This window comes from Aulostomus chinensis, chromosome 19 (genome assembly GCF_037954235.1).
Source record: "Aulostomus chinensis isolate RoL2024-O1b breed Wild chromosome 19, RoL_Achi_v1.0, whole genome shotgun sequence".
NCBI lineage: Eukaryota > Metazoa > Chordata > Actinopteri > Syngnathiformes > Aulostomidae > Aulostomus > Aulostomus chinensis.
The window spans coordinates 9,337,450-9,351,508 of NC_141338.1; the positions used below are offsets into that span (position 1 = coordinate 9,337,450).

Genomic DNA, 14,059 nt, shown 5'->3' on the forward strand with positions numbered 1-14,059 from the left:
GAAGCCTACATTCCTTTAAATAAACACGTCTCAAACTATCTCGTTTAATTTTTTTTTTTTATTTTGATTTAATTTCCCAAAATGACAGCCTACAGGTGGCGCCAATGCCACTGAGATTTAAAAAAAAAAATCCCCTTATTTCCTTAAAAAAATACAAATGTATTTCGACTTGGGGGCACTTGTGGTGTTATTTAGTGTCCGTTTAAGATGGTTAAAAGGCCGTCAAATAGCAACCTGAGTGCCGCTGATGTGGTACGAGTTCCAAGAGAGCAACTCCGGAGCTCAGCTCAAATTTGCAGGAAAATTCACAAAACATGGCTGCAGGAGGTTTTTGTGTTTCAGATTGTTCCTCCCCTCATCGTCCTTCATATTGCCACTGTAACCTGGCCCCGTTGCTTCATCGGTAACGCCGTTTCTCCCTGCGTGGGTCTTACTGGCGAACCAGCTACATGCACGAGACGAGTCGACCGTTAAAACTTCATTAAGGAAATTTCGAGCTAAAACATCAACAGATAAGGTCAATTTATGACGGCTTCATAGCCTGCACCTGGTTTTGGAGGCGAGCAATAGTGCAAAAACACTGTCTGGGTTTCGTAGAGAGGACACAAACTTAGCAACGTCAACTAAAATTTCTCAAATTTAAGATTTGAGGAGAAATATTCAAGGTAGAAAAATAACACACAGCGGTTTTGACATACCTCTAAAAACGATGCAGCTCATGCGAAACAGGCAACCGCTCCAGAAATCTTCCCTCCCCGACCAGAGGTGACTGCACAACTGCTTCCTCCAAAAAAAAAAAAAAAAAAAAAAAAATTGTGAATTAGTTATGAGAAATTCCAAATGTTGGAATTTTTTCCAGCAGATCAGGTTTCCGCCGCGACGCGCTACGTTACATTTTAGAAGAGAGTAATGGCGTAATGAAACATGAATTAGCCGACGTTTACTCGGTCCGTGCAGGCTTTCCGTTGCGCTTTGCTCGGGGGGGGGGGGGGGGGGGGTGGTGGTGGTGGGGGGGGTTGTGTCGCGGTTCCTGATGTGGAAATTTTCGTCCGCCATGCACAAGGGCAGATTCCGAAATTGCAACGCCGGCCTGTATTAGCCTACATGAAAAAAAAAAAAAAAAGAAAAATGAAAAAAGTCTGGGAAGAAGAGGGAGAAAAAGAGGTTGGGCGACTATGAAGTTACACTAGGACAGGGAGACTGGCTATAACGCAGAAGAAAATTTCAATTGTGTACTGGGAATACTGTAACAGGAGACTTTACTGGATTTATTTATCTATGTGGAGAAGTATTTTCCGATTAGATCAGAGCTGGAGCCTGTTTGGATGGAGAAATCCCGCGCAACACTATCAAAGCCTCTTGGTCCCATAATTATTAAGTTACTGTTGTTTCCTTTGACGTCTTCATCATCCCTCATTTCACCGCAAGGAAAATTGGGAGTCTCCGTCCTATCCAAAGTATAAAAACGAACGGGAAGCTGTAGAAACCACTTCCGCTGTTGCTACGAGCCGCAACAATCTTCTCATAGTTTGGTTTAGGGATAGTTTTTGATTGGCCAACACATTTTGATTTCAAAACGTTATTCTGAGAATTAACAATCTATTTTTTGGTTTTAAGTCGTTTCAAGTTGTGTTTTGCAAAGGTCTTATACACAGGATGTGTAAACATCTACGTTTTGAATTACCATGATGCTATATGTAGCCAACAATATGTGAAAATACGCAAATTATATTAGTCATGTGTATATTTTTGCACTTAATCATGTGTTTATAATAAGAACAGGTCTCCGTTTTTAGTTTTGACCAAATTGACCCATTCAGAACCTCAGAATAAACGAAGAGTCACTAGTTTAATGATTTAATTGATTACATAAATTATTGAATTTGTGATAAACTCACAAAGTAATTACCTTTTACATCATATTAAAATCGTTTCCTAGTACATAGTCCGAGAACTGAATAAAGTCCTAATACTGATGTGTTAATCTATACACAGCCACGAATACGACATTAAAAAGAAATGCATAATTATAAATCACCGTCACCCTCAGTTGTCAGTTTAATAGTTAGGTCCTTTTGATTGTTTAAAGTAGACCTAAATACAATTCATTGTCCACTTTAGAAGTTGCTCTACCGCATGAATATCAACACTGAACAGTTATTGTGCATGTATGTGCGCTGATAAACCAAACATTTACAAATCCATCTAGTTAGCAGATATAACTTCCTTTAAACTGTGTTAGATTCGTTCTTTGACCCTTTATCCAAATCTGTTGATACAACTTTTCTTTGAAGAGACAAAGTTAAACAAAGGTGTTACAGGTCATTTTATGTCAAAAACACCTGTCCAGTTACCTTTATGGCAGAACAATATCCCATTAATTTCCTGACTAAAAAGCGCCCAGGCAACAAAGAAGTATTATAAACAAATCTGTGGCAAAGTTAATAAAAATTATTCATTTTGGCACAATAAAAAACAAAAGGCAAGAAATTCAAGTGATTGCACAGTCTCCTTTTGTTTGTTTTGAAACTGCTTGATAAGGAAATAAAGATGCTTTTGATCTTGATGCAAATTTTCTTTCATTTGATTTTTATCCATTAAGTTCTCTAGGAGCCACGTCTCTCACTTGCTGCATTTATCTTATCTGTCCAGCAGAGGGCGCCAATATACTGATGAATCCTAACTTCCACTGCAGTAACCAGTTGGACAAAAACGCACCTGTACTTAGATTTTTCTCACCCTCACTTTCACTCCCTCAATCAGGTTTAATAGAGATTTCTTATTTTTTCTTATTTTATGTGTTCTTAAGCATCCCCAAAATATTGTGTTCCTGATTTTCAGAATACTATGGTAAATTTTAGGTGAAACTGTTTAGTGGAGAACAATGTGAGTACAATAACCATCCCAGTATTGCAGTTATAGGCAACAACAGTACAAAATTCAGGAAGGATAGCATCTACATATCAGAGGTTTTTAGTGCTACTGGACAGAAATGATCTGATTCCTCCACCAATATTCCTAAAAGAGGGATAATATGGACTTTTACGGATAATTGAAGACACTGGTGGTGTCATTGTAGCTCAACATTTAGGCACGGGAGTTCCTGTGGCATTCCGTTATGCTTAAAATGTTCTGTGTTGCTGTAAGAAGCTTTGTACTTTTACAAAAGGTGCTAAATCTGAGAGACAAGATGATCAAAGTGGAGAATATTTGAGACCAAATGAAACAGTTTCTCACCGCAGCACAGAAAAACACTGCTTGCTGCTCATGGGCTCAAATCTTGCAACCCCAGTGTCCCACATTCCAAATACTTTTATCATTTTTTTTTTTCTCAGATCAAGGTTGGTCTGATCCTCTCAACCTACTTTTCCTTTCACCAACAGGTCAGAGGCTGACAACAAGGATGCTATTTTCCTCAGTGACCTATTTGGGCCGAAGACACCAAACCTTTCCTTTATGCTCCAGTCCTCTGTATATATAAAGGGACAGTTCCTGTACCACCTAATGAAATGTGACAAAAACAAACATGCAAAAATAAATAAAACAATAAAGGCTTACATAAAAGGCACTTTAGTATAAAGATGTGCTAAAATATTCAGTACCATGTTCTGTTATTTCTGCTACTTTGGCAAATAACAATCATGAAATGCTGACCACAAAGGAAAGAGCAAGTTTATTGTAGAACACATTGCAGCAACAAGGGAATTCAAAGGGCCTTACATAAAACATAAAAGGTATCCAGATAAAACGAAAAAAAAGCAACATGAGGCAGTATGAGAATAAATTCAAATATACTTACGTAAAAACCTTTTTTTTCATGTCATTATTTAGTGACAGAAGTCTCACCAAACACATCACATAAATCCTGTAACTACTTTCAACAACCTGCATTGAAATTAAAATGCCCAAAATTACAAAGCAGAGGTTCATAGAGCTGTAAACAAAAGCATTTTCAACCATGTGGTCAATGAAAATACCAAAAATATCAAGGTAATCAGCCATTATAGTGCAGTAGGTCATTTCTCTAATATGTATTGTTGGCACCAGAAGATTAGTTGTTGACCAACCACAGGCAAATAAAAGCAGGTATGAATCCTGCCCACTGGTAATTGTAGGTTCAAGAGCTACCATGTCAGTGTGTTATTGGGGCGAAGGCCGAGCCCTCACCAAAAATAGAATAGTCTTTGTTTTTCTAAGGTACCAAGCCAGAAAAAGACTTAAGGGAACCATTAGATCTTTGGGGAATAGAACCATGTTTGCTGTGTTACTCAATGTTAGCTGGGATAATCATCACCAAGTGTAGAGGCATATTTTGGACAAACACTTCGCTTGTGTAAATCTGAGAGAATCACTTCTTCTTAGTAGTTCCACAAAAGTGAAAACACACCTTTTGATATAAGATACATGACATCATGTTCACGCATTACCACAGTTCCATAATCCTGGGGGTAAACGCCATGTCAATTCAGCTGACGACACACATACAGAAGAAACCCAAAGCTAGATGTAGTGAGGTTTTAGTAATTTATTTGTACGACAGTAGTTTTTTCATACTATAATATTAGCTTTGTACTTCTAACCAGTGAATTGCCCTTCCAAAATCATCGAAGTAATCAGTTGATTTGAGAAGATCAACTTGTTCAAAACAAAACAAAACGCGTGTCTCATCAGCTCTTGTTTGTCACACAGCCTTTTTGTGCAATAAACCAAAATCTAGTCTAAAACACGATTGGCTTTTGGGCAATGGAACCCACAGTGACACCAGATTGTCCTACAAGTTCTAAATCATCCCTGTGGCACTTCAAAAGTAGCATGGATGATGCTAAATCACAACACCTTTGCAACTTCAATATGCTTTCGTGATTCTATGTCATACCCTTGTTTCAGCCATGGATGCGGCAGAATTTATGCCACCTGCTGTACTTGAACAAAAACATGCCACAATAATAGTCGTAGGGCTCGGACAACTTATCATTTTCTTCTCCAACTACAGGTCAAGGTGCATGGCTGTTTTGCTCCATAAGTGATCACAAACCATGACATGACATGACATGAGCACACAAAGCAGAACAGCTTCAATGCCGACTCTACACTTTCACTGGGATCACCTGAAAATGGCAGTTATTATCGCTACCAGACAGGACTAACTGTCCTTCGCTTTAACAGAGACTAAGAATAAAACCTACAGTGATTGCGCAGTGAATCTCTGCTGCCCACAGCGACAAAATATATCTGATTACAGCACTGGCCTTCCAAAGCTAATTATAGTTATCCACTTTCTGTTCTTGGTTGTTGTTTTACTGTGCGTTGAGTTCATGCAGAGTTGTGGCCACATCTTGAAATAACCTGGTTACCTGCGACACATTTTTCATTACACTTGAGGCTCAGTCCATACAAATGTATTCTCATCGTGTCATGATGCGATGAAAAGTTTACTTTACTTTCATGTTTAAGAATTAGGTTTTGCTTTTTTCATTTTTTTCTTGTAATGAGGACATGATAGTTTGCATAATTTCTTCCCTTCTATGCTTTGATAAACACCAAATATTTTCTCTTGGCTTGTAGATCATGCCGAGATGTCATGCTCCAAGCATTTATTGAAGAATCTGAAGCCCCCTTTCTACTTGTGATAAAAACTACAAAGCCTCATTAACATCTAATTTTTGTCTACAAAAAGGGTTTAATCGATATTCAACCCCAGGCCCACTGACCCCTCAGTAGGTACGGGTATTTATCGGCTTTAATAAACATTTCTGTAAATATCCTCACTGACCTCCATGCAGCGTTCCACTATTACTGTTTCTTCATCACCCCGTTTTCTAGTGCGATGGCATCGAATGTGACATACCTGGAAAAGAAGGAACAGAGATTCCATCAGCCCCTGAATGGAATCAGGGTCAGGGTTATCTTGCCCCTGTTGAGGGCTACAAGCCGAAACACGTCAGTCTAATAAGACTCTTCGATATATCACAAGTGTTGTTGGAGCATTTAGAATTTGGTGAAGTTGTGCAGAAAACCCCTTCTTTTGTCTGTGTTTCTAAGTGCTGACTTACTATTTTAAGTCATAGGCACAAAAAATTACTGGTCAGTAGCAAAATAAGCAAATACAGTGAATATTTTCTCGCCTTTTTCCCAGCAAGCAATGTATTTTCTCTCCCACAGTGTAAAACAACATTTGATGGTTCTACACACAAAATTGGTTCTAGCACTCATTGTGTGTTCATTAAACAGGGGCCAAGCCTCCCAGTTCCCTGTTTATCTCCACTGTTCTGTCTTGCTTTTTGTGTCAGAGCCATTCTTTGACTCATCTTAACATCAAGTCCCCGTTTTCATGTCCCTCAGGTGAAAGATATAAATGGAGAACGAACACTTCCAGATCATCTCACCTTATCACCAGTACAGATCCTGCTTTACAGTTGAAAAACAAATTAATTTTCAGAGCAGACAAAGAGACTGGCACGATAGGACTAAAAGCAGCTGAACTGATGAGCTACGCAGGACCCGTTTGGTTCCTCTGACCTATTTTTGAGTGTTTTACAAGTTCAAATGTGCACCGATAAATCAAGCTTGGTTTTATTGAAAACACTAAAAAAATGACCATCTGTCACAACGTGCCGGAGATCAAAGCCAGGAAACTCATGTTAAAGTGACGTCTGATTACAAAGCACCCCAAGTATGAAGGAAAAAAAGACTTTTCCATCTGCACGGGGAATAATACGCTGGCCAGAAATTACAGATGGTCATCGAGACAAAGTTTCAGAAACAGCACAGATAGTTTCTGACCGTGGAGGGAGTCAATACAACTGTGCAGTAAACAACTTACTTTGATTGTCTAAATGTGACTTTATGCTTCAAGTTGCTAGAATAAAGTCAGACATATGTCAGATGAAGAATTATCATATTCTTTGCCATCGTTGTTAGGGAAATTTGTAATTATATGTACCACCATGTGCGATGTGTTTAAAACTCGCGTTTCTTCCTATGTATCTAAGAGAGATGGTATCCTGGTAGCTATGTGTGGAAATGATGTAGGTGTCATTACCCAGAGATCGTGGAAATTTAAAATACCTTTTTTAAAAAGAAGAAGAAGAAGAAGAGTTATCTTGGTTTTGAATATACACCGTTTCATATCCTGTAGAAGATCTGACCACAAATCCAATTTCCAAAATGATCAGTATAAAGATAAAACAGCCAAATATCTGATCTGTCTTAATTAAGCTGTGGTGCTTTCAGTTCATACCTGATAACAAATGCTGTGCATATTAATGTTAGGCATGAGGAGGGTCAGGAAGGATCACTCTCTGCTGCTGAGAGCTGAGGGGTGCACACTACTGTGTTCTCGAGTGAGGGCACGGCTATTATTCCTGTGCGTAGTTGTTGTTGTTGTTGTTGTTGTTGAGGACCTCCTTAATGTCAAGCATGGCTTCAGGTTTCTCTCTAGTGAGAAAAGTGCTTATGTAACTGTGACAGTTTGCTTCTGGGTCAAGAGGAATCCCTTTCATAAAAGACTAAATTCATGAGGAGGCTTTTCAAAGAGTTTGGAACTTGCATTTATCCATTACAAAACAAGCTCCCTTGACACGATTTCTAACGAATAAAAGAGAGATGGAGATTTGTGTGTTTGCTTAACCTGAGCTTTGACATCTTCTAAATGAACAGTCTATAAATGGAAGCTCATTAGCTGTTATAATGGAGACAAGGCATCTCACGTACCCCTGGGGCTTTAAATTCAGCCGGTGATGCAGCAATTGCGGACGTCGTCTTGGTTAATACATTAAAGAGTCTTAAGTTCTTGATTTGAAACTCTTCAAAATCATAAAATTTTGTAAACTTGGACTATGTCATTAGCTTTTGTGTTCTTTTGTTTTGGCTATTTGTGATGAAAGCTGAGATGCTTTGAAGTTGCATTATGGAGATGATGGATGCAGTGTTTTTGGATACTCACCCATAAAAGGGACAAAAGTCAACCTGAGCCGCAGGTAAAGAGCCTACTTTGTTTTCTATATATAAGAAGCACCCTGCATGTAGGATCATTGCGTGCAGCTTAGTTTTGTCAGTTAACTAAAGATCCTAAAGCCAGAGGGAGATGTTAAAGTTAAATTGTTTAATTAATCTTAATTCAAAAGTAGGTGGAGGGCGTTTTACACTTAAAATTTGTCTTATGACGTCTTAGACTTTTTTCATCTGACCCAACTTTGTGCTAATTTGAGCACTCCCTCCCTTGTCCTTTGTCCTCTGCAGTCTTTCACCTCTTTTTTTTTCTATCTTCCAGTTTTCCACTTCAACGTCACCACTCTTCTCACTCCCTCCCAATCCCTAGCTGTCTCTCTTGTGAATGAAGAGGCTGTGACTGGGATTTCGAATGGGACTCTAAGGCCTACACGGAATGTTACGAAACACCGCAGCGCTCATTATTAATAGCGCTGCTCTACTTTCATCAGCACCTGGAAGTGCACAAATGCACACTTACGATGAAAGGATTGCTTCATTAACAACTATGCAAAACAGGTGAGTCACATGAGTTTACAAATTAAACCAATTTAAGGCCACACACTGTCCAGTTTGCAGAGCAACCACTGCAACGGCCACGCTGCATCAAAGCCATATTCCAAGTCCATGTTTGTACAACTGTAACATGCTTAAGCCTAACATTTCCAATCACACCAGGGGCATGAAAGCAGCCTGTGAATGGTATGAAGAGATTACACTAGAATGTGAGGCAAAAACATGGTAGGCCATGGTATGGATCAGTGTGAGAACACTCTTAGTTTCCACGTGATGATCATTCCCCTATTCTGTTTGGTCTAGAAAATACTTTCAGTAAGGCCAAAGCACGTGTATAAACCTGATCTGGAGCTTGCATTGATGCTGGCTCAGCATTAATAAAAGGTGTTATTCACGCCAAAAAGCGGGCTTCATCAACCATAAATTTTCTCTTCAAGACCACACTGCACTCTTTCCTTTGGGGTCTTAATCAAAGAGCCCCTCAAGGGACAGCTACAGGGTAGTTTATATTCTCCATACAACTTACAAATACACCAGGCAGCCAAATGATTAAAAACACCTGCCTGATATAGTGTGGGTCCCCCTAGAGTCCCCAAAACAGCCCACATGGACTGCACAAAACCTCTTGTCCTTTGGTGTCTGGCCCCAGGATGTTTGAAACGGATGCATTTTTCAGCAATTTGGGACACAGGAGCTTTCCTGTGCAATGGGACTAAAGCCTGGTTTATGCTTCTGCGTCGCGGTGACACAGACCCCTACGCGGACCCTACGGTGTAGCCTGACGTGCACCTCCAAAAAATCCTGACTACGCGTAGCGTCGACGTGTCGTGACGTGAACGTCAAGGACTGTGATTGGTCCGCTCAGAGGAGGTCGCCGAATGCATGAGGAAGTGGAAGAACCTCCGCAACAAATATGTGCATCTCCGGAAGAAAATGGCCACAAGAAGTCATGTTTGTCGTTTGACTCATGAAAGCTAACAGTCGTTCAAAGAAAAGCACTGGACTTTCTGTTGTAAATAGTTTTGTTTTGGAATCCGACAAGAGCCCCCGAAACCATACAAAGACACAGCCACACCCCCTAGTGGCTTGGCAGTGAAAGGCAGAGCAACATGTTCCTTCGACGCAGAACTTCGAAGGCTCAAAGACAACGTAGGATCTACGCCGTCGCCGCAACGCAGAAGCATAAACCAAGCTTAACCAAGCTATCCTTCACTCCCAAAAGTACATTGATGAACCTTGGGTCCCCATGACCCGGTTTACCAGTTTTCCTTCCTTGAACCAAATTTGAAAAGGTACTAACCACTACACACCAGAAAGACGCCACAAGACTTTTGCTTCTGACCTTGTCATCTGGCCATCAGAGTTTGCCCTTTGCCAAAGTCGCTCAGCTCAGCTGTGTCATGTGCGCCATCAGTAGACAGGTGCTATTTTAATAAGACAACATTATTCTCTTTAACTGGCACTGATTTAATGTTGTCGCCTATGGGCAAGAGATTCCTTGGATCCAAATTAATATTCAACAAACTAAGTATAATGAAAATCTATAACTAGCGTGTCAAAAGGAAACAAGATGCCTGTTGGATTAATTAAAAATATTTTTTTCAGGTCTTTAGATGAAAGACATGTAAAAGATAGCAAAGAGAAACACAACTATTACATCATAGCGTTCAACAAACAAGGCTGCAGGTAAATATTACGCTCATGCAAACTCTGTGATGAGCCATAGAGGTATCTGTTCAGTACAGGAGACATTAATGGATTCACTTCCTCTCTGTTCATTTTCGGGCCATTCCTTCATATGTCCATGTGCATCAGAAATTCACCCATGTAAGCACATGCTCCAATTATAGGAAATTATATAATTGACCTACAGGTATAACTGGCTTGATGAGCAGGGGAATAGACTGTCATTAGTCTCTCTTTTCAACCAATGGTTTCCCTACCAAGGATCAGTGTATTTCCTGTGCTTAAAAGCCTTTGTCACCTTACTGGAACAGCAAAAAAAAACGAGAGTATAAAAGATGCGTTGAAGTGAAGAATCTACCCTTTGATAGAGCAAATTATGAACACTGCTCATGTGTAGCGAAGGATAGAAACCGTCTTAAGCATTTAACTGTAAATGCCCTTCCTTGTCTTATCTCATTGATAATTTTCCAAACAAAGATTTGCCCCACACAACTATGTAATGACAAGCTGCACGATTCTGTTGGCTTATTTGTGAGCATTAATGTGATGTCATTCATCCTTTTGTTTTGATACAAGCTGCTAAAAATAGAAATCAAATAACTTTAATGGATAACTCCCCCTCCCGTGATGCCGGGAGCTACAAATGTAGCTGTGTGTCACCAATACACACACACACACACACGTGAATGTGTACTTTTGTTTGTGCATCATTTCCAGTCATAACGCTTTGCTGATGCCGCCAGAGTTTCGGATTATGCTAAATCAAACGTGAGCACTAATCTGGATGAGTTTCTGCCAGCTTTTATCTCTTTTTTGAAGCTCATGTGGGAATGAAGCTCTTTGTTGTGACCTAGATGCTTTGTAGGCCTCTCTTTATGGTTTTACAAGGGAATGAATGAGGCCCAATCAAAGGTTTTTATTTTTAGACTGCTATATCTGTGTCTTGGTTTATTGATGAGCAAGAGCAAAGTAATACGGCTGTGGATCTACTGTCGTCTCAGGTCTTCCTGCCAGGTGCCTCTTCATATCCAACTTCTATCCCCTGGTCAGCAGGGAGTTACATAAGGTAGATTTCATAAAAGATTTGAACTGAAACTGGAGATACAGTGATAGGATGTTGAGTTTTTGTCATTCAAAAATGAGTCAGAGTGGACCTCAGTCAATGAGGATAGAGGACGACTCTCCTAGGTGTGAAATGTGTGTATAAAACCTTTAGACTGTGTGGTCAAGTAATTTAAATTAAATTAAGAGAGTTTTCCAAATCTTAATATGACTGTAGGATCTTCTGCCAATGACACAGTATGGCAAAGCAATTTTTCAATTGCGAATGACGAGTAGGTACATCACTGGATTGTTTTTTGGAACACGTGTTCTGCGCTATTTCTGTCTAAACGTACATTAAATTAGGACTGAAAAGGTCAAGAGAGTCCATAAATTTCTTTCAAGACACTGAAATAATCACTGGTTAGAGCAAAAGTATCATGGTGGTTTCATCCCCAACAGGCTGGGCAGAATTCTGTCTGTTCCTCTTTTGAAGGTAATACGTAACCTTTTACTGTGGGCTTGTGACGAGAGAGGCAGACAGGATGAGGTCATGTCCCAAAAGGGCACCAGAGTTAAACTTCTTTTGGGGAAAATTTAATATGTGAATCCTCCTCCCTGGGAGGACATGCTGAGTTATCCACCATAAACATAAAAAAAGAACCCGATATGTTTCCTTCCCTACAGTAGGTCTCAGTCTTCCTCTGACCAAAGAGACAGGAATGACGTATTTTTAGCTGAAACATTTCCAGGAAGATGGCTAGGAAGTCATATACAGTAATGTTTTACCTCCCTCTGCAATTATCCTGCTTAATCCTATTAATGAGAGAGTGATGGTAAGCACGTCATCAGGACTGACCTAATAGTGGTTTAGCCGTATGCTTGATGTGATTATTGTGCTATGCTGCAGTGTCTTGAAATCAAGTCACTAGGTAGATTTTTATCCTTTAACAACCTACATTGTTTATGGGCACCAAGTGATTCCACGGAAGCACAGCATCCTCTCAGGATAAACATGATCATGGGCACTGGTGGGGGGGAAAAAATGCATGAATGGTTAAAAAGATGTAAGTATTCCAGCATGGGATGCAATTTGTGCCCATAGAAAGACAAAAACATTCTCATAATGTGTGTGTGTGTCTTTCTCTCTCTCTCTATTTCCGTTTCTGTAGGCCAAACTCCTGAAAGTACCAATGCATCTTAGTGTCCCTCGCCAGCACCTCTACCATCCATCTTTCTGTGTGTCTCCATGTTCTCCCTGTTCCTGTGTGGGTTCTCTCTGGTACTCCAGCTTCCTCCCTCAGTCCAAAGACATCAAGAGGGGACGAGGCTGATTGATACTCTAAATTGACTGTAGGTGTGACTGTGAGTCGCATCGAAGGTTCTGACACAGATGAAGTCCCTCCAGAACATAGAACAGCGATCCAGGACATCTGTGGGTGCATCAAGTGGGATGTAAAATTCCTGCGCCTTGGAGAGAAGCTGGAGAGCCAGCAAGAGAAGCAAGAAAAACTGGATGTCTCAGCAAAGTAATGCAAATCCAGAGGAGGTCAAACAATTAATGAAGTTGACATTCACCTGACGACTTCACCATTGGTGCCAGCTCATATACAAAACCTTACTTGGAAAAACGCCTCCCTATCTCTCGTCTCTCTTGCACCTTTCCCGCTCTGAACTCAACCTCAGATCCAGTAAACTCATCAAATTCACCATCCCCAAATCTCGCACTACCTTCTGTCGCAAGGCCTTCAGGTTTGCCGCACCGTCAGACTGGAATGCCTTACAATCAATCATTAAACTCACTGATCCAATACCACTTACTGTTTTCAAACAAAACCTTCACCAACTTCTGCTTGACCAATGCACCTGCTGAACTCTTCTCCTTAATCATTTATTCCATTGACATTGTATTTCATTTGATGTTGCTGTTAACTATTGCTTTATATAGATGTACAACTTTGTGACACCTTTTTCCTTTTGCACTATGTTGTGATTGTATAATGCATACCCTGTTTTTATTGTTGTCGTAGCCCTCCTCTGCCCAAAAAGAAGATTCCTGCAGGCTGCAGTTGTAAATAAGAACTTGTTCTTAATTTGCTTGCCTGGGTAAATAAAGATTAAATAAAAAATAAAACATTCTAGACACAGCGTAAGCAAGTCAACCAGGGGAAATACATAAAATACCTCCTAAAAAGGCTGGCCTGCTTGGTTTAGTGAACTTGGCAAGGGTGTGCACTTCAAGGAGCTCACAGGAATAGTGCTTAAAGAAACTTTCATACAGAATGTGGACCTGAAGGGAAAAACGGCTCCTGAACTACATGAGTACAGTTTGCATGAGCAGGAACAAGAAGTTCTTGCAGGCTGCAGAAAAGGTGAAAATGTTGAGGTGCTGAGCTGAGCGGCTGCTCCGAGGATGTGAAAGAAATGGTCCAGCTACTGATGGCCTATTTTGAGGAAAGGGAAGAGACAGTGCTTTCCAGCGTGGAGGACACCTGTCTGGCAGGGGAAGTCCAGATGGACAAGCTCCCCTGAACTCCTACCATCATTGTCTTTGGTAAGTTAACTTATCGGTCTGATTTTTTTTATGTCTGGATGAATTAATGGTGCTTGTGTTTATTCTTGTGAACCGTGTAAACACTGTGTTTGTCTCTGTATGAGTCTGCCTTTGTGTGTCTGTGAGACTTGAGTCTGTTTGAGAGTCTTTGTGAGTCAGCCTGTGTGTGTGTGATTCCGCGCGTATCTGTTGCCTGTGTGTGCCCAGAAAAGTTTCAGGTGCACAACCATTCGTTTCACTGATGGCTGTTTGTGATTCCTTCTTTTTTTCAGG

General features: G+C 40.3%; 1 protein-coding gene across 10 annotated transcripts in view; it reads right to left on the bottom strand.

Annotated features, from left to right (window-relative positions):
- znf618 (zinc finger protein 618) overlaps positions 1-14,059 on the bottom strand; it is a 50,299-nt gene that overhangs the window by 25,545 nt on the left and 10,695 nt on the right. For 8 of the 10 annotated variants that reach the window (XR_015110398.1, XM_086187419.1, XM_086187420.1 and 5 more), the window contains one exon: positions 5,774-5,848. Coding sequence is in view for 7 of the 10 variants with exons in the window: in XM_086187419.1 (XP_086043545.1) it covers positions 5,774-5,779 (6 nt within the window). In the remaining 3 variants the exon portion in view is untranslated. Of the gene's footprint in view, positions 1-698; positions 985-5,773; positions 5,849-14,059 lie in introns of those variants that run through there. The other 2 variants (XM_086187423.1, XM_086187422.1) reach the window with 2 other exon arrangements.